Source organism: Camellia sinensis, chromosome 11, assembly GCF_055761805.1.
Source record: "Camellia sinensis isolate YWXY chromosome 11, ASM5576180v1, whole genome shotgun sequence".
In the NCBI taxonomy this organism is placed as follows: Eukaryota; Viridiplantae; Streptophyta; class Magnoliopsida; order Ericales; family Theaceae; genus Camellia; species Camellia sinensis.
This window is the reverse complement of record NC_138971.1, coordinates 172,486,549-172,506,289: the sequence shown is the minus strand read 5'-3', so window position 1 is coordinate 172,506,289 and position 19,741 is coordinate 172,486,549. Positions and strand designations below refer to the sequence as shown.

Here is a 19,741-nt window from a genome sequence, read left to right as displayed (position 1 = left end):
AGTTCTTCATGCTTTTAGCTTCAATTCACTTTGTATATCTAATGACAACTAATCAGTTCATGCACTTGCTATCTACAGATCACATGGCAGCCTTGGGCATCGATGCCAGGGTTTGCTCGATTTCATTTTGCCGAGGCTTAGGGTGCCTCCCAGTATCGGATCCTATTCAAGGGACCTGTAGGCCGAGCCTAGTTTCTTGGCGAGCGCTTCATGCACTAGACACTGGGCCTCTCCCTCCAGTCAGTCCCCTTACTGCCTCCGCCTTCTATGCGCACCACAGAGAGTCTCTTCCCTCAGCAGACCACCGACCTTATGCGCGGTGCAAATGCAAACATCTTCATCGAGGAGGGGGACTATACGACATATCTCCAGACATATCTCATGCCCCCGTTGACAGGCGCTCATGCTCTCGTGAGGAGGGTGCTTGACATTCCTTCATCGAGCAGTGCCCGAGTAGCAGATACCCCCTCGACGAGCAGAACTCAGGCACCAAGGAGCGGAGCTAGAGGGATGCCTTCCACCAGGCATAGTGTTGGGTGGCCAGACATTCCGACCGAGTTGACAGGTTGGCGGTACTCCAGAGTGCCTTATCAGATCCCACTTGAGCCCCCATTGCTTGATCACCGATATGTCAGGACACCTGACTCACCACCGGTATGTATTACAGTTTTCATTTATTACTCAGATACTTAGACATTCATTTATTCACTGATAATTTCAACTTGCATTTGCAGCCATCCATAGAGTATGTCGAGGGGTTACTTGAGCTGATGGCCTCATTCGAGGGCATGATCTTGAGGAGAGAGACGATGCTTAGCTCCCACGGTATTCAGGTAATTTTTCAGTTTTCGTGCATTGCCATTATCATATTTCTGCTGACATGTTGAAACTGAAATCCTTAACTGAACATTTTCCTACACTGCACTGATACAACACATCTGTAGATCACATCTGACACATTGCATTCATATACTGTATCTGACTTCTGCATGTACTCACTCTGTGTACCATATTTGCATCTGATACACATACTCTGGCTGATATATTCAAACTGCCTTTTTAGGTCACACCTTTATAGCCAGGACCATCAAAGCCTTCTCCGACAGCAGGGAGAGAGATTCCGGCACACAGCTGAGGGAGGCGTCGGGAGCCTGTCATACACGATGACGAGGACAAGACTAGTGAGGATGAGCAGCCAGCGAGTCGCCAGTTAGAGTCATCTGAGGACGGAGATGATGACACCGGCTCGGGTTCTGAGGGTGGTGACGATGCTGAGGAGGGCTCTGAGGATGGGAGCAGATATGGCTCTGGTTCAGGCTCCAGCTTAGATTTAGATAGTGGCATTGATGGCGATAGCTCAGAGTCTACCTAGCCGAGGAAGAGGACGAAGAGGGCCTCTCAATCTTGAAATGGATGGCACTGATTTAGATGTTTTTTTACTTAGTTTTCTTTTTTCTTTGGCTAGTGGTATTAGCACATTGTACAGCCTTAGGAAGTTTCATTTTCTTTAAAACTTGTACTCTTTGTAAAAAAGAAACCATGATTGGAATGAAAACAACTTTTTGATTAAAAAGTCTTGCATTTTATATTATGAGCATCGCATTGCAGCATTTTGCATAAAAATGAGATTAATGGGGTTTGAATATCGTACAACGTATTGGCAATTCGTTTATCTGGTAATGAACCAACCAACACAACAACACCAAGTAACGCAACTCAATGAACAACTAACGCAACAACTCAATAAACGAATGCAACAACTCGATAAATGAATGCAACAACTCGATAAACAAATGTAACAACTCGATAAACAAATGTAACAACTCGATAAACCAATGTAACAACTCGATAAACAACTTGCAACTACTTAAGAGCACCTCAACAAAACAAGCAAAACAAAGCGACAGAAAGCATCTAGAGTAGAACAAAGCACAAGTTTTCAGCATCTTCACCTCACAGGGAGACCAAAGGCTCTCTACTGGAGACAAGGAGTGGCTGTCGGCCACTTATGGTCATTGTTGGCCAGTAAAGTGGTCGATCGACCAGTAAAGGTGGCCAGTCGGATACTTGAACTGGCCAGTCGACCAGTAATGCATGGGAATCTCCAGATTGTTGCCACCTGTCCTCCATTGCCTTATCTTCTTCAAAAGCTCAAACTTCGTAATTTCTTCATTCCAGCTCTATTTTTGCCCCAAATGGAGCCATTCTTAATCGAAAAACTCTCCGACTGGATTGCAACTTTAGACGGCACAGAAAAGCTAAATTTCTGAGGTTTTGGGATAAATGCATTATTCCCATTGAGTCGCACACCATTGTGTTTTCCGTTCCTCCATGCCGCGGCTAGATGTTGGAATCCGGTCACACATATTTTTAACTTCGGGGGACAACAGATATGCCCCACATTTGAAGAATTCCAAGCTCTGATGGAATCCCGGCGCACCGAGGAAATCTTGCCTTTGTCTCGTTTTGGCCACATTCAAGCTCTAGGGAGAATGTGCAAACTTACCTTGCACAATGCCCGATCCTTGATTCACAATGGAAAGCCGAATATCCCCAGCCTTATTCATCGATTTTCTGATGTCGGTGACCGCGGCGACCGTCTTTGGCAAAGTTTTAGGCAGCATGCCCTCTGTCTATGCGTGTTGGTTCATTTTCTTCTTGCCCCTGGTTTCGGAGGATCTAGCATTCGACTCATCGAAGTGGTTGAAGGTTTGAAAGAGGGAAAAAGTTGCATCGGCTTAACATTAGCTGAAACTTTGATAGGTTTGGATGCCTTTCACTGGCGGAAAACGAATAGATTCGCAGGAAGTCCACTACTCTTACAAGTAATGTTTCCCACCCCATCTCGCATGTATTCCTTACATCACTCGGCACTCAGGCTCTGTTTTTCTCTCAAAGCCCTTTTCTCACTTTTCCTCTCTACATACACCTCTCTATTCTTTAATCTCTCTTATTTTTCATCCCTCCCCAGATATGGCTTATGAACAGGTTGAAAGTAGTGGAATCTTGCCCAACATATTTAGCACGGAGCTATTTGTTTCGCCAACGGCTAGTGGATTTCCCAAACGAGGGGTGGTGGTGCCAGTGGATGTGCAACAGGTCTGCTTTTGACATTGCTTGGCGCTGTCCCTGGTTTGATTTGCCCAAGATGAGCTACATCATGTCTCGACAACCAGGAATTCAGTTGATTGGCTTGACATACTGTGTCTTCTATTTCCCATTCAGGTTCACGCGCCAGTTCGGTCACAACCAAATTTGCCCAGAAGAAGGGATAGAGTACCCGGCTTCATACTTCATCCGAGGTTCACTACTAGCTCGGTACCCAACTGCTTGGCGAACAAGAGAACTTCTGGCCCCTGCTCCCAGTTTTAGTTGCGCCCTTTCTGGCGAATGTACGGCTTGGCTTGAAGACGAGGCATAAGCTGGACCTACTTTAGCATCCGAAGCTTTCACATGCTCTGGTAGGGGACGCAGGAACACCTGACTTAGCTATGCCCCGAGTTTGTTGCTTTAATATGTACTTTCAAGTTTTCTTTTGAATGTAATAAAAAGCAACTTCAATTTGTATCAAGAGGTAGAGAACTCTATATTGAAATCAATGAATTGAAGGTTGTGGGTACTGAAAACTATCCTTTTGGTCCAAAAATGGTCTAAGTTGTAAAAAGATTAATTTGAACAAAATCAACTTTTATTAAAACTTTTCAAAACCATTTTCGATAAGGATCACAACTGGACACACTTGAAATCTATCCTCAAGACGTACGTCCCCGAATCTAGAAACGAAAAGTTGCCCCTTGTCTGAATAGCACTGCACTGTATTGTAACCAGCTCTGATAATGAAGATCACAACCGAACTCTTGGATGCAGAAAAGACAAAGATGACCAAAACAATCTCATGGACACAGCTGATTTGGAAGTGTTTATGCCTGGACTTCAGGATGAAGTTTCCTACGTACCCCGAAGATGGGAATCAAGCCTTACGTAGTTCGGTTCGGGTTCACTCGAGTGTTAACACTCTCATTTTGCACTCTAACTTTTGCCAAGGTCGCCCTTTTTGGGTTTTCAACCTTGCGAGCTTAATTTTTCTCATTTCAATTTTTTTTTTGTGCTCTACGTTTGCCTAGGTCACCCTTTCAGGTTTTCGGCCTAGCAAGCCTCTCAAGGGTAGTATTTCTTCAACTTGTCCATGTTGATTGGTTGGGAGAACTCTAGGCCATCTAGGCCCATAAGAATGATAGCTCCACTCGACCAAGTTACTTTGATAATGTAAGGGCCAGTCCAATTGGGTCTGAACTTGCCCCTAGGGTCATGGATGGGAGCTCGTTTGTCTTTGATCACCAAATCCCCTTCTTTCAGATTTCTAGACTTAACTTTCTTGTTGAAAGCCCTTGCAATTCTACGTTGATAACCTTGGACGTGGTACAGTGCTTTCAGCCTTCTCTCATCAAATAACATGAGTTCTTCAAACCTGCTTTGCTGCCAATTCGCTTTTGTTATTTGGCACTCAACCATAACTCGCAGCGATGGTACTTCAATCTTGATCGGAAGAACAGCCTCCATCCCATAAACCAAGGAATACGGAGTTGCCCCAGTAGAAGTGCGAATCGATGTTCTGTAGCCCCAAAGAGCAAATGGCAGCTTATCTGGCCAATCTCTGTAGGTTTCCACTATCTTCTGCAGAATATGTTTGATGTTCTTGTTGGCGGCCTCAACAGCTCCATTGGTTTGCGGTCGATACGTAGATGACTTATGAAAAGCCACGTTGTGTTTTTCCAATAAGTCGATCACTTCCTTCTTGAAGTGGGAACCATTGTCTGAAATGATTTCATTAGGCACTCCATAGCGACAAATAATGTTGTTCCTGATGAACTTAGCCACATGCAATGCTTTTAGCACTGCATAGGATTGGGCCTCTACCCACTTTGTAAAGTAGTCTATCGCCACCAGGATGTACTCATGCCCATTTGACCCCTTCGGAGTAACTGCCCCAATAACATCAATTCTCCAGACTAAAAATGGCCACGGAGAAGTCATGTTATACAACATTGACGGCGAGATATTCATGCAATTGGCATGGATTTGGCATTTATGGCATCGCCGAACAAAGCCAATACAATCCTCCTCCATGGTTGACCAGTAATAACCCTGCTTGAGAATTTTTTGAGCTAGTATCACTCCGCTCATGTGTGATCCACACTCTCCTCCGTGAATGGCCTCAATTAAGTGCTTCAATTCTTCTGCATCAACACACAACTTATGCATTCCCAGATGGCCCCATTTGTACAATTTGCCTCCGCAGATGATGAACTGAGCAGCCATTCACTGAATTGTCCTTTTATCTTTAGCATTTGCCCCTAGTGGATAAACCTCATTTTCCAAGAAGTTCCAGATATCATGATACCCGGGGTTTTGATCTTGAACCTCCTCTATTGCAGCAATCAGCTCGTAGGCCGGCACATACCTCTATTCAATAACGATTGGACACATTCGGACTCCCAAAGGGATGTCTATCATTGATGATAGAGTTGCTAAAGAATCGGCGAACTTGTTGTTCTCCCTCAAGAGATGGGTGAAGGTTAGTTTCTCAAACCTAGGAATCAGAACATCCAAGGTCTAGTGATAAATCTTCATTCTTTCTTCTTTAACTTTCCAGTCACCATTTGCTTAAGACACAACAAGATTCGAGTTCCCAGTGACATCCAACCGTTTTGCCCCTAGTTCAAGGACAGCTTCCAAGCCAGCGATACATGCCTCATACTCTGCTTCGTTGTTCGATACTTTGAATCGGAGTTTGAAGGCTAGGGGTATGTGGGAATTGTCGGGTGCTATCAGCAACACCCCTATCCCATACCCATATTGATTTGATGCTCTGTCAAAGTACATAGTCTAGATCTCTTCTTCAACCTGTAGAATGGACTTATCTGGGAATAGGTACTCAACCTCTTCATTCCTTTCCATTGGGTGGTTTGCCAAGAACTCTACTATTGCTCTCCCCTTGACAGACTTGCGCGTTACATACTTCAAGTCAAATTCGGAGAGAAGAAGCAACCAACGAGCTAGCCTACCCGTAAGTGCCGATTTCTCGAAGAGATATTTGATGAGATCTAATCTTGAAACCAGTATTACAAAGTGAGCTAACAGGTAGTGCCTCAACTTCCTGGTGGCCCATACCAAGGCTAAACACATCTTCTTAAGTGGAGTATAACGGGTCTCATATTCCAGCATCTTATTACTCAAGTAATAGATAGCCTTCTCCACTTTATCCTCAGATTCCTGTGTAAGCATGCAACCCATTGTCGTGTCGGTTACTAACAGATACAGAATCAGCGGCTTCCCCGGCTCTGGCGGTGACAACACGGGCGGGTTCTGTAGATACTACTTGATTTGCTCAAAAGCAACCTGGCATCGGTCATCCCACTGGAATTTTTTTCCTTTCTTCCGGAGGCCAAACAGTGGTTCACAAGTCAGGGTTAATTTCGCAATAAACTGTCTTATGAATTGCATTTTACCCAGAAAGCCTTACACCTCCTTTTTAGACCTCAGTGGTGGCATTTCTATGATGGCCTTGATTTTGGAAGGATCGACTTCGATGCCCCTTTGTGTAATTAAGAACCCCAACATTTTCTCTGTTGTGACACCAAAAGTATATTTCTGAGGATTTAGTCGCAACCGAAATTCTCTAAAGCGGTGAAGTGGCCCTTTCTTTCTTTGGACTTGACTATCATGTTGGCCACGTACACCTCAACCTCTTTGTAGATCATATCATGCAAGATCGTGGTTGCAGCCCATTGATAAGTAGCTCCAGCATTTTTCAGACCGAACGGCATCACCCTATACCAATAGGTTCCCCACGGCGTGGTAAAGACAGTATTCTCCCTATCCTTGGATGCCATCAAGATCTGGTTATATTCGGAGAACCCATCCATAAAGGAAAACAGCGCATGCCCTGCGGTGAAGTCCACCAATTCATCAGTATGTAGCAGAGGAAAGTCGTTCTTCAAATTGGCTTTGTTCAGATCTCTGAGGTCCATACATACCCGAATTCTGCCATTTTTCTTTGGCACCGGAACTATGTTGGCCAACCAAGTAGGATACTCAGATACTAACAGGAACCCTACATCAATCTGCTTGGTAACCTCTTCCTTAATTTTTAGAGCCCAATCCGTGCGAATTCTCCCAAGCTTTTGCTTGATGGGTCAGGCCTCAAGGTCAACAGGGATCCGGTGCTGTACAATCTCAGGATCGATTCCAGGCATGTCTTCGTAGGATCACGCGAAAACATCTTTAAAATCTTTTAATAAAGAGATTAAGCGCTCGCATTCCTTCGAAGACAACGTAGACCTGATCTGGACCAGACACGGATCCTTTTCAGTGCTGACATTAATTGAAATGATTTCATCAACCAAAGGTTTTACAAACCTCTCCTCCTCTCGATTAATCAAACATTTTAAAACCGGAGGAATTCCTTCCTCGTCGTTTTCATTAAAGTTTTGAAAGTCTTGATTAATGCAATAAACTAAAGGCACAGAAATGTACTCAAAAGCAGCAGTGGTGCGATTCTCATTAAAAACTTCCAGTTTGTCTGATGCCTCGGTTACAACTGACTCAAAGGAAGAAAAAAAAAAAGACGACTTGGACAAAACAACGGCATCCAAGTTATCAACCCCAAGAATAACGGACCTTGACTAAAAAAAACTGAAATCTGATTCCGACTCCACAGACTCTATGGAATCAGATTCCAGTTCACTACCTAATCCAGAACTACTAGACAAAAAGCCCTCATCGAATTGCCAAACGAGGGAGGGTGCGATCGATGCATTCGAAATGCTAGAAGAAGGGCCCACAGCCGTTTGATCTCCAATCATGGAAACAGAGAAGTCACTCCCCGAGTTCTCTAGTGTGATATGAGGATCTGAGAGGAGACAAGCCAGTGCTGCTCCTATCTTGAATTCTGCGCCATTAGACTCATCCTCCTTACACTGTTTCGCCTCAGCTGGTGGGTCAATCTACTTTTCCACAACTTCATCCCCTGGCAACTGCAGGTCGAAAAAGATCTCGAAACCGGGCAAACACCGCTTCTCAAAATTCAACCATGGCTCCGAAAAGCCGTAGAACAAAAAATCTTCCCTCTCCCGGACAAAGCGTCTGTTCAGGGTTCCTTGTATGGGTCTGTGCACCAGTTCGTAGTGCTTTCTAACCTGTTTAGCCTTGGCCCTTCCGGCCATTTCCTTTGTTTTTCTCACCCAATCCTCTTTGATAGGCTTGTAACCTAGACCAAAAGTATAAGGGTTATGCGGCACTTCGGCTAATGCAGCGACGCCTTTCTAGCTGCTCTTTCCCAGTCCCATTCTGGGCATGTATTGCAGCTTGTTCATGAGGTAGACAGACTAAGCACTGACACACAGCCCCTCATCAACAGCTAGAATGTCTTGTACTACCTGGGCTTCGGCAAGGGTGAATCCAGACAAAAAGACATGTTCCTTGCCGTGTACAATTTCCAAGACCAGTGTGGTGACTTCTGGGGAGGATGTATGGAAGAATTCCCGAAAACAATAGCAACCCCCTTTCCAAGGGGGTACTTGAGCATCTAGTGTAAAATGGAAGAGACAGCCTTCACTTGGTGTAGCCACAGCCGTTCAAGGAGTAAATTGAAGGTGGCCGGAACGTCCAAGACGTGAAACTCAATGTCTTATTGTGCCGGACCAACCTGAGTTCTAACCCGAACTGTCCCCATCACTTCCCGACTTGTGTTGTCATAGGCCCGAATTACCTGGGCTATTCGTGTGAAATCTTCCGGCTTCAAACTGATAACATAGGCCATTCGCGACGGACACACATTGATCACAGATCCCGTATCAACCAAGACAACTAGTATCCACTTATCTTTGCATTCTACAGAAATGTATAGTGGCTTGTTGTGCTCAGAGCCCTCAGGCGACAATTCTTTTTCTGTGAAGGTCAAAGTCGGGGAAGCACCTCCTGGAAAAACCAGTCCCACCAACTACTCGGGGGTTGTGTCAATAGAAAGCTTAGCCTTGTCCATTGCGGATAGGACAGCCTGTCTATGCACCCGTGAGGCCATGAGCAATCCCCAAATGGAGATGTTTGCTTGAATCTTTTTCAGCTACTTCAGTACAGCTTCCTCTTCTAACAGTTTATCTTTCTATTTCTCTGCGTCCTTGTCTTTCCCTGATACTTCTGGCTAGTCCAGGTGTGGGGGCTTAAAGTATCGCCCATTCCGGGTCATGTGATCAACCTCCTCGGTGTACCAAGTATCATCTGGTTGATTCTGTCCCTAGTCTTCATCAATATGGGCAAGATGCAAATCATCGTCTTCCCACCACATTCCTTCAGCGACCGATAAACAACTGTCTAGCCCCACCGTAGTTGTTCCCGTGTTCACAACATATTCTGTCCCCGCAGGGGCCTTGGCTTTTCTAGCCCTCTGATCATTCTCAATTCTCTCATGTTCAAACTGCTTCAGTGCGACCTCCTATTCCGTGTCAGCTGTACAAACACTGCCTAATTCTCGAGCAAAATTCTCAGTACCGGTGCTCTCCGACAACTTTCCCTTGTTGTCGACCATTTCAGCCGTTGCAGATGTTTCCATTTCCAACTGTCCCTGTTTCGGTTGAGGCACCTCAACAACATCTGGCTCATCACTAAGCCACCTTGCATTATCCATTGATCCATTCTGGTCAAACTAATTGATGCGCACATCCCCCGGATCCTGTTCATCAAAGAACTGCAGATTAGCGATGTCCTCCTCAAGCTCTACTAAATCATCCAGCCCCTGGCTCGGCCTGTCCTTGCAGGCCACATTAACCTCAGTTCCCATTGGCAACTCCAAGTCTGGCCTGGCCCGATCCACTGGCACAATGTAACCGCATGGGTTGTATGTTTCCTCAATTAAACTCACAGGGCCCTCAGGCATACCGTCTTCCACCATGGCGTCCACCACGGGTTTGAGTTGTGGTAAGGACACACTCACCATGCACAAGTCTGTGCTTTCTAGGATGAACAGCGCCGGCATGGGTAGGTGGGAGAGGGTTATGTACATGCTGGGGTCGTATAGGATGGCTGTTGTTTGGATAAAGTTTGTTTGCCTAGGTGGAGGAGGGGGTCGGTTATGTGGTGTAAGAGTGTTGGTAGTGACATTTAGCTTCTCAGGAGGCGCTATCACTTTATTGTTGATGAGATTCTGGATCTCATGACGAAGTCTGAAGCACTGGTCGATATCGTGACCATGCTGTTGATGAAAGGCGCAATACTTGGCCAAGCTATGTGTGGAAGGAAGGGGGTTTGGCAATGGACGTGACTCCAGAGGCTTCAGATGCCCCTTTCTAATTAGGACCCTCAAGGCCGCTGATAGAGATATATAAAGCTGGGTGAAAGTTCTCTGGCCCTTGGGTGGGTATTTTGCTGGTTGTGAGCTAGTTCCGGGCACACTAGTGAATGGGGTGGATATTTTTGGTGTGGTGGTGGTGACCATGCCCACATCAGAAGTCCTTGTAACTGCGTTACTACTTGTAGCCGCATTTGAACTGAGCGTAAAGGCCCTCTTGGGCTGCTCCTTTTCTTGGTCAATCAACCTTTTTTTATAGCATCTTCTATCTATACGCTGATCTCATGAAGATCATCAAAGGTTGGTAGGGGTAAGACAATCATCTTTTGCATCAGCTTAGGCTGCAGGTTGTGAACAACCATTCTTATCTGATCCTTTTCGGCTGGTCGAATTTTCATCATGGAGGCCTTGGCCCTCCATTGGGTGACGAAGTCAGAGAACCCTCATTTGGCTCTTCCTGGGTTGTCTCGAGATCACAAGTTGTGACCTCGATTTAGGTGTTGTAAGAATATTGGGCAACAAAGGCCTCAGCCATCTCTTCCCAGCTTCTTTTCATTGAATCCTTCAGCTTGGCATACCAAATGGCCGCAATACCTGACAGGGTCCGGCCAAAAAGTGATAGCTTCTGCAATCTAGTCAGGCCCATCGGCCGCAAGATATCGGAAAACAACCTCAGGTGGACTATGGGATCACCAGAACCGTCGAAATGGTCAATGTGAGGCATTTTGAATCTGTCCGGCAATGTCACCACCGAATCTGTGTAGCCGTCCTCTATGTCTGGGATGGAGTTGACTCCCTTTCTCAAGCTTACTGACTTTTAAAGCGGTTGGATCAACCTCAAATTCGATTGGCAGTTCTGTTGGGTAGGTCGGTGCTTTGGAAGTCTGAGGTGGGACTGGCCCTGTTGGATTGTCCGTATTCTCCTGGACATTGGCTATACCTTTGGGTGTCGGAACCCTGCTTGGGGTTGGGGGTGGATGTGAAGAAGAAGCTGCTGCTTGTGGTTGCTGTTGCTGTTGAAGCTTGGCAATCAATTCAGCCTGCTGGGTTTACAACCTTTGTTTGCCAAGCGGTAACCTCTGTTTGGCGGGCAGCATCTCGCTGCATGATCTCAATAGTTTGTTAGAGTTGATGCATCACATCCTCCATACTATTTACAGGGTACGGATCTATCTGAACCGATGTATACTCTCTTTCTGAGGTAGAAGCAGGTGACTGGGCCCGGCTGAGTGTGGGCGGAGTAGATAGTGATCGTTGAATTGACAATTGTTGAACCGCTGATCTCTGCCTGACTCTTCTTCGCCTTGTAACCGGGGGAAGAGAAGCAAGCACTGGTCGTCCTCCAACAAGATCCTCAGATCGGTGAATCCTCCCAACTCAGGTCTAGAGTGCTCGAAGGGTGTCTGCCTCGTCTGAAGCAATGTTGAAAACACTACCTTGCAAAAAGAAAATAAAGCAAAAAGAAATAAAAATCAGAAAACGTGCAGCACCCCAGCTCAAACAGAAACAACATACAGTTGAAATCACTAGCTAGGCAACTGCACTCAAACACCGATCTCTGCCCCAAATTTGTTGCCTCAAAACTGCTACCCAGACTTGTAACTGATACATACATTCCTGCAGAGACACACTCTAACAGTACATATCAAGTAAGTGGGAACCAAAACACCCCTATGATAGGGTAGGTTTTCCCTATCCTAGTCTTGTTAGGAGCTAAGGGTCCACTACGTACACATGCAGTTTCACACAATCTTACATATGGGTGAGCATCCTGTCCTAAGTTGGAATAGTCACTATAGCTTCACTATATGCAGCTAGGTCAAAATGGTCAAAAGGATGCCTAAGCAAGACCACCTAATATACCTCTCACACCTAACATCAAGAAGTTAAAGGAGGATCAAACGGTACAGCGGTAGTCCAGATCCAAGGTTTGTGTTCCCATCGTGGCAGAGCCCGTAACCGGTCAGCCTTGTGGCAAGCTTTTCCAAGCGAGCCTTCGGCAAACCGTTCAGGAATAGCAGATGGCAAACACTATGACTTAAGCATACTTATGCAAATGAAATGCAAAGAAACACATAAGTGTAAATAAAATAACATATCATGATGTTCAAGTCAAGTTCTCTAATTCCCAAGCAGAGTCGCCAGAAACTATAGTTCAACTTTTTCGCGCCCCCCTTTCGGAGAGCATCGAATTGGTCCTACAGTTTGGATTCCTGTCACGGTTCTGAATTTAATCTCACAAAGTGCAATGTGAGACTGATAAACACCAAAGAGTCTAATCCGACAAATCATTTTGAAAAATCGATTTTAAATCAAATAATGTCAAAACTGGACTGCTTTACCAGATTACAGAGTCGCCACCTAAATGTTTTATTTTGGATAAATTTAGGAAACCCTGACTCGGGCCAAAGGCCACGTGTCTATCATCACCAAAGTTGCCTCGGCTCGGGAACTTGGGTACGAGAGGGGAAGGTCCTGAAATAAGCATCCCCGCTCGCCCGATCAAAGATCGGCCTCTACTAATCATGATATGTGATTTTATAAACCTTATGTGTTCTTGTTTTGATTATTTAGCTAACTTTATTATGTGATATGCACAACATACAAGTATAGACTAAATCACTTAAGTTGGTACAACTCAACTCATGTTTGTTTTCGAAAATGGTTTGAATTTGCCACTCGCAAGTGGGCTTGAAAACACGGATTTGCCACCTCACAAGGTGGGCTTTAAAACATGATTTGCCACTTCGCAAAGTGGTCTTTAAAACTCACATTTGTTAATTTATTCCAATTCAAGCAACAAAGTCTTCATCCATAAGCATTCATGCAGTTTGGCATTTAAGCAAATAGCCTCATGGCAAGCATGCTATCATGGAATCATGGCAATTGCACTCATGCAAGCATGCTAAAGCATAAAAGCTTACCGAGTACTCCAAGCCAAAACAAAAAAAAGCTAGTTAGAAAGATGCATGATCCTAACTATACAAGATGCCTTATACAACACATGCAATAATGAAATTAATAGGCTCGGCTATTAAGATGGCATATGATTTGATTCAATTTGATAACATGCTTTGAAACATGTATTCAAACAATTGTTGAAATTACAATGCAGTTTGATGATGCGTCGAGCCTCGGTACATGCAAGACAAATGAATGATGCACGCATGCGAGCATAAGGTATGCTAATCAAAACGTGCCCTAATCTAACCATTAAAAGCGGTTAAGTAAAAGGGAGAAAGACGTGGGGTTGGATCACATTCACACACACACGCACACTCATTACAACATTGTGCCCATGCGAAGGAGAGTCCGAATAAAAAAGCTAAGCTACACTAAGCTAAGCTAATTATTACAACATAATCGAGTAACTAACTACGCTAAGATAATTAAAATATTACAAATAAATTAAACTAATTAATTACAACACATGTATTAATTAGCTACCATTCTAAGCAAAGTAATTAAATGGCCTCGCAGGCGAGGGAGATATGCATGCTCGGTTGGCTTCCTCCCGAAAATCTATCGCCTTGCCATCGGTTGCCTCTGTTTGCATTTTCCTTGATTTCTAAAAACTATACCGATCTCCAGACTGCCTTTGCTCCAGCACAGGAACAACTTTGCACAACCTTTGAACTGGTGGACTGTCGGCCACAAAAGATGGCTGTCAACCACCCTAAGTGGCCGGTCGGTCACCCACACTAGTCGGTCAGCTACCTCAGATGGTCAGTCGGCTACCTCAGGTGGTCGGTCAGCCACCTGCTTTTCCCGACTCCTGTTTTTGTTGCAACAGTGGACAACAGAGGCAAATCAAGGTATTTTGCAGGAAATGTATGTGCTGCCAGTCTCTTCATCATTTCTCAAGCTCAAAGGAGTGTAGCACTTAGCTCTCGAGCCACCAACCAAGCATCTCAATGCATGGTGGCCAAAGGACTAAGCTTGTACAAGCTTATTGAATGCACACAAGAGACTCAAATGGCCACCACCCTATCATGTATGATCAAGGGCGATGACGACCAAGAAATACGACACGTTTCATCACTTCGAGTATGAAACGTCCCACATTTCTTGTGTTTGGATTAACGTACAATCCAAACACATGCAATGCAACAAAATATGCTTATCTTGTTCATGTTTTACGTGATTCATTTTATTTACTCAGTTTAGATTACCGATTAGTCCTTTAACTGGTTATGTCCAAAGTGAAAGTCCTCTAATTGGAAAGAGGGCCTAAGCCACAAGTGCCTTGAGCATGAAAGAGGCCCCATGCTGTTGATTAGTAGAAACTCTCAAGAGAGGATTAAAACCATTAGGCAAGAGAGGCTCAAATTCCCACTCAAGCCAACAAGGGCTCAAGACCACTTTCAAAGCGAATGAAAGAGTGAAACAATGGAGTGCAATGACATATATTTCAGCACTGAAATGACATGCAAAATGACTTAAAATCATGCAGACAAAGCATGCAAGGCATGCTCAAAAGCCAAAAGCATTAAACTAGTGAAGTGCACTACACTAGAGGTATGCAATATCAAGCTTCAATGACCAAACCAACTCCAAATAGAGCTTAAACATGCCAAATCAGTGGCCTAGACATGCTGAAACCTAGGCACAAAAGACCAGAAAATCATGCGCACATATTGGCTTGTAAGCAAGGCACAATACACAAACCTCAAAAGCAATGAAAGAGTGAAATATGTGAGAGAGTGATAGGGGTATAGGCACTGAAATCACATACTAAATGATGCTATACCATGCAAACACCACAAGCCAAGCGTGCTAGAGGCCTTAAAACACAAAGCTAGTAAAGCCATTTGCACTATAGCTATACAAAACATGGCTCATATGACCAAGACCACTCAAAATAGAGTTAAAGCATGCTAAATCAAAGCCAAAAACATGCTGGAGTTGAGCTAACACAAGATAGAATGATAGGCTAAATCATCAAGTATGCTAGGCTAGTAAGCATGATTGCACTACAAGTACAAAAATCAAACAAGAAGTGCTCCAACCAACCAAAATCAGAGTTAAAGCATGTCAAAATAAGGCAAAAAACATGCTTGAACTAAGCTACAAAAAGGTAGAAAAACATGCTCAAATATTAGGCCATCTACGCATGCAAACATGAGACAAGGAGGGGAAGCCACCCCCTCCAATTTTGGACCTCAAAACAAACTTTTTGCCACTGAAATTCTCCTGGAATTCAATGGTTAAAAGGCCAAGAAAAGGTTGTTTCAAAAGCTTTGAAAGATAGCTCAAAAGACTTTACAAACCAAAGAGCAAAGGGAGGGAACCACCCCCTAACCAAACAAAGCTTAAACCACCATTTAAAACCTCTAAAAAGAAGAGTTTTTAGATTCTAAAGCAACCTCAAAGTAGCATACAAAGGTGGCCAAACAATGAATTAAAACAAAGCTTAAAAGAGCTTAGTTCTTACCCTTAAAGCACAACAACAAAACAACATGGATTTTGAGCTAAAACCAACTTTGAGAGCTCAAATAGGACCTCCAAGAACCTCAGTTCCAAGGTGAAAGTATTTGGCTAAGAGTCCCTTTGCAAATATGTAGAGAAATCTCACTTTTAGGCACAAATTAGAAAGAGAAAGAGAATTCTAGAGAGAGAGAGAGAGAGAAAAAGAGAGAGAGAGGGAGAGGAAATTTTGCTTTTCAAAATTCTCAACCCCCAAAAAGGGGGAGGGACCTCCCCTTATATAGGAATGCAAGCCAAAAGCTTGCTTCCATCCCTCCCTACACATGTAGGAATGATGCATTCAGTGACCAATAGCTGGCATAGTTGGCTCACAAAATATCTGCAAAATGAGCAAAATGGCCATTGGCCACTCCGGGTGGCCGACTGGCCACCTACCCTAGCCGACTGGCCACCTCAAGTGGCCTACAAGGGGCAAAAGTTGGCCGACAGTGGCCAAAAGTGGCCGACAGGGCCCTTCCTTCCCCCAGGCAATAAGCACCAAGGTTTGGCCCAAAAACAAGCACAAAAACAAGAGAGTTTAGAGGCCCAGAGACAAGGCGTTCCGCCGAGAACTTCGGGTACTCAAAACTAGCGCAAACATGTGCAATCATCAAGTGCACAAACGATGACGTCCAAGTTTGGAGGTCAGTCAAAAATGGGGTGTCTACACATGGAATAGCTTCTTTTCTGTCAATGATTTTTCTTTTTGCAGAGCATATTTTCTTGGCTTTCTGTGTTCTTTGCTGCTTATTATTGCTATACTATTTCTTTTCTAAATGATGACAGCAATTGACTATAATTTATGTTCTCTATTCTCTTGAAGCAAAAGCAGACTTGCAGTATTTGTCAGCAGATCTTTATGTTGTAATTATTATATCAAATCTTAACAAGTATCGCGCACTCCACTGACACTTTTCCTGTTGCAACGGTGAACTCTCTGAATTTTGGTACATCATTTTCTACAATCATGTTATTTTGTCCTCGCTTTTCTACAACCATGCATATTATTTGCCATCACTAAAAGTGCAAGTAACACAGGTTTTGTTAAAATGGAAAATCGATTAAAATGTTGGTCTTTTCAATTGGTAGGAAAATGAGACTAATACTGGACTATATATTTAATAATTTAACTATGTAAGAAAAATCAATAATGCATTTTTATAAGCATACTATGAACATATAATCACATAACAAAAAAGACCTCAAATAAAATAAAGTAAATAGAAAGGAAAGAATACACACATATGGGAATAGTCAAAACCTTTGACCGCTTAGTGAGTTCAGGGGCTTATGGAAAACAGACTAGTCTCGTTAGTTTAATAATCTACAATTTTTTTATTTTTTGTTTTTGGGTGAGTTTTTACCCAGAAAATCTAAAATGGAATATGTAAAAATTCAAAAAGATTAAAAAAAAAATGATGGGATGTTATTTGCAACATGTTCATACAAGTGAATCATGAAAATTATCCTTGTTATAAATTGTGTACAATGCAACTTAATTTACAAAAGGTACTTGGCATCATTTGGGAATTAAATATTTTAGTCAAAAAGATAAAAAGTCATTATAAATTATCACATTACTATTTTTATTTTTCTATACCTTTTCATAAAAAGTCAAAAAATTATTAAAATAGCTTGTTTTCAAATGACATCGTCTATTGAGTAGAATCTATGTACTTCAGTTGGAATTCGAATCCTCTAGAGTGATTGTTTATGTAGTTGAGATTTCCTTGATGTTTCACTTCCAACTTGGGCAATCCCAAGTCAAGTGGAAAGTGAAGACCAACCTTTAAAGCCCACAGCTCTGCTGGAGTATTATTTGATATTGATTGTGTACTGTTCTAGATAAATGAGAAATTGTAAAATCCATTAAGTGGGTCATTTTTTTTTTCATCTTTCAATTTAACAAATGTGGGTTACAATTGTCACATTCGTTGAGTTTTTTTTTGCTACGTTATTGGTTGGGAGTATCACATGAATATATCACATGATATTTTGAGACTACTGAATAATTATTTGATTTTAAGATTGTGATTTGATCAATGCAATGTTAAACTTTATTAGGGTTTTTGTATGCACCATTTTTACAATTTAACTCGTGCCTAAAGGTATTTGGTAATTTTTCAATGAAGAAGCATGTGGGCTATCCTTCTTTCGGAAATGTGAGTTCGTGTCCCACATTTTTTTTTTCCAAATCAAAAAAGGTAGGTATGATTCTTTTCTACAGTCACCCTTCCTGTAATTCCCTAACTCCAATCAACAACTTCTAGGATTGTGACTCAATGACCTCAAATTCATGGACTCGCATTGTTTTCCATGAATATCCATTTGGTTGTTGAGAAGTGTTGTCTTTCATTTTCTTGACAATGAATAACAAACATTATTGGAAAATAAAGTATTTGAAGACGTAAATAATAAAGATTGAATACAGTTAGCACTGCTACATTTTTATTAAAATGTCTGTTTGATCTTTTCACTTTCAATTATGAAAGTTCGCCTATAACATTTTATGCCAAATTATAATATGATCCTTTTATCGATCTACTGTTAATAAAAGTCAACCCATAACATTTTTGTTAATGTCAGATGGATGAAAGGCGAAAGGATCTTTCTTAGCTGTGCCTTGCATACCATATGCATGGTACTTACACCATTTTATGTTTTTGGTTATACAAATTTGTGTTACTAGTTATACAAAATTTTGTTAAAACTTATATATTGGTGACCTGCTAAGCAGGTCACCTCATAGGTAAAATTATTAAAATAATATATTATATGATATATGTGTAAGTATTGTCACAAAAAGGCGCATGTTTTCATAAAGAGAGTAAGTGATTAGACAAAAAGGCATAATATTTTACAAAAAGGCATTAATTTTCACAAAAATGCATAAGTTTTCACAAAGAGAGTAACTGATTTCACAAAGAGAGTAAGTGATTTATTAAAAAGGCGTAAATTTTTACAAAAAGAGTAAGTGATTACACAAAAAAGACACAAGTGATTTCATAAAACAACGTAAATTTTTCAAGAAATGAAAAAAAAAAACACAAAAGGGGTAAGTTTTTACAAAAAAAAAAAGTAAGTGATTTCACAAAGGCATAAGTTTTCAAAAAGGGAGTAAGTGATTTCAATGATTTCACAAAAAGGCGTAAGTTAACACAACAAGGCATAACATTTCACAAAAGATGTAAGTTTTCACAAAAAGAATAGGTGATTTAACAAAAAGGCGTAAGTTTTTACAAAGAGAGTAAGGGATTTCACAAAAAGACGTAAGTTTTCACAAAAGAAGTAAGTTTCACAAAAATAGTAAGTGATTTCACAAAAAGTCATAAGTTTTCACAAAGAGAGTAAGTGATTTTACAAAAAGTCGTAAGTTTCACAAATTTCACAAAAAAGAAGTAAGTTTTCACATAGAGAGTAAGTGATTTCACAAAAAAGCGTAAGTCAACACAAAAAGGCGTAAGTTTTCACAAAAGGCATAAATTTTCATAAAAAGAGTGTAGACACCCCATTTTTAACCGACCTTAAGACTTAGATGTCATCGATTGAGCGCTCAATGATTGTGCATGTTTGTGCTCGTTTTGAGTTTCTGGAGCCTTCGGCTGAGCGCCTTGTCTCGGGACCTCTTAACTTTCTCCTTTTAGCCTGGTTTTGGACCATGCCTTGTTGCCTTTACCTAGAAGGAAACAGAGGCCTGTAGGCCACTTTTTGTAGCCGTAGACTACCTTTCCCTCTCGTAGGCCACTTTTTGTATCCGTAGACTAGTTTTCGAGGCTTCCGGCTGAGTGCCTCGCCTTGCAGACTCCAGTTTTTCTTCCTTCTTGGTTTGTTTTTTAACCAAACCTTGTTATCCTTTTCCTGGAGAGTGGAACAGGGGTGTAGACCAGTTTTTCCCCCTTGTAGACCACTTTTGGTGGTTGGCAAGCTAGG

General features: G+C 42.4%; 1 protein-coding gene across 1 annotated transcript; it reads left to right on the top strand.

Moving 5' to 3' along the window:
- Positions 1–1,573, top strand: LOC114320804 (uncharacterized). The gene is made up of 3 exons (XM_082896153.1): positions 1–654; positions 735–833; positions 1,064–1,573. The coding sequence occupies exons 1-3, from the start codon at positions 268–270 to the stop codon at positions 1,076–1,078; spliced, it is 501 nt and encodes a 166-aa protein (XP_082752279.1). The 5' UTR covers positions 1–267; the 3' UTR covers positions 1,079–1,573.
- The last annotated feature ends 18,168 nt before the right edge of the window (positions 1,574–19,741 follow it).

Bases quoted from the DNA above. Each gene is read 5' to 3' on its own strand.
- LOC114320804 (XM_082896153.1), top strand. From the start codon at position 268: ATGCGCACCACAGAGAGTCTCTTCCCTCAGCAGACCACCGACCTTATG. The intron at 655-734 runs GTATGTATTACA...TTGCATTTGCAG, and splicing joins GGACACCTGACTCACCACCG to CCATCCATAGAGTATGTCGA.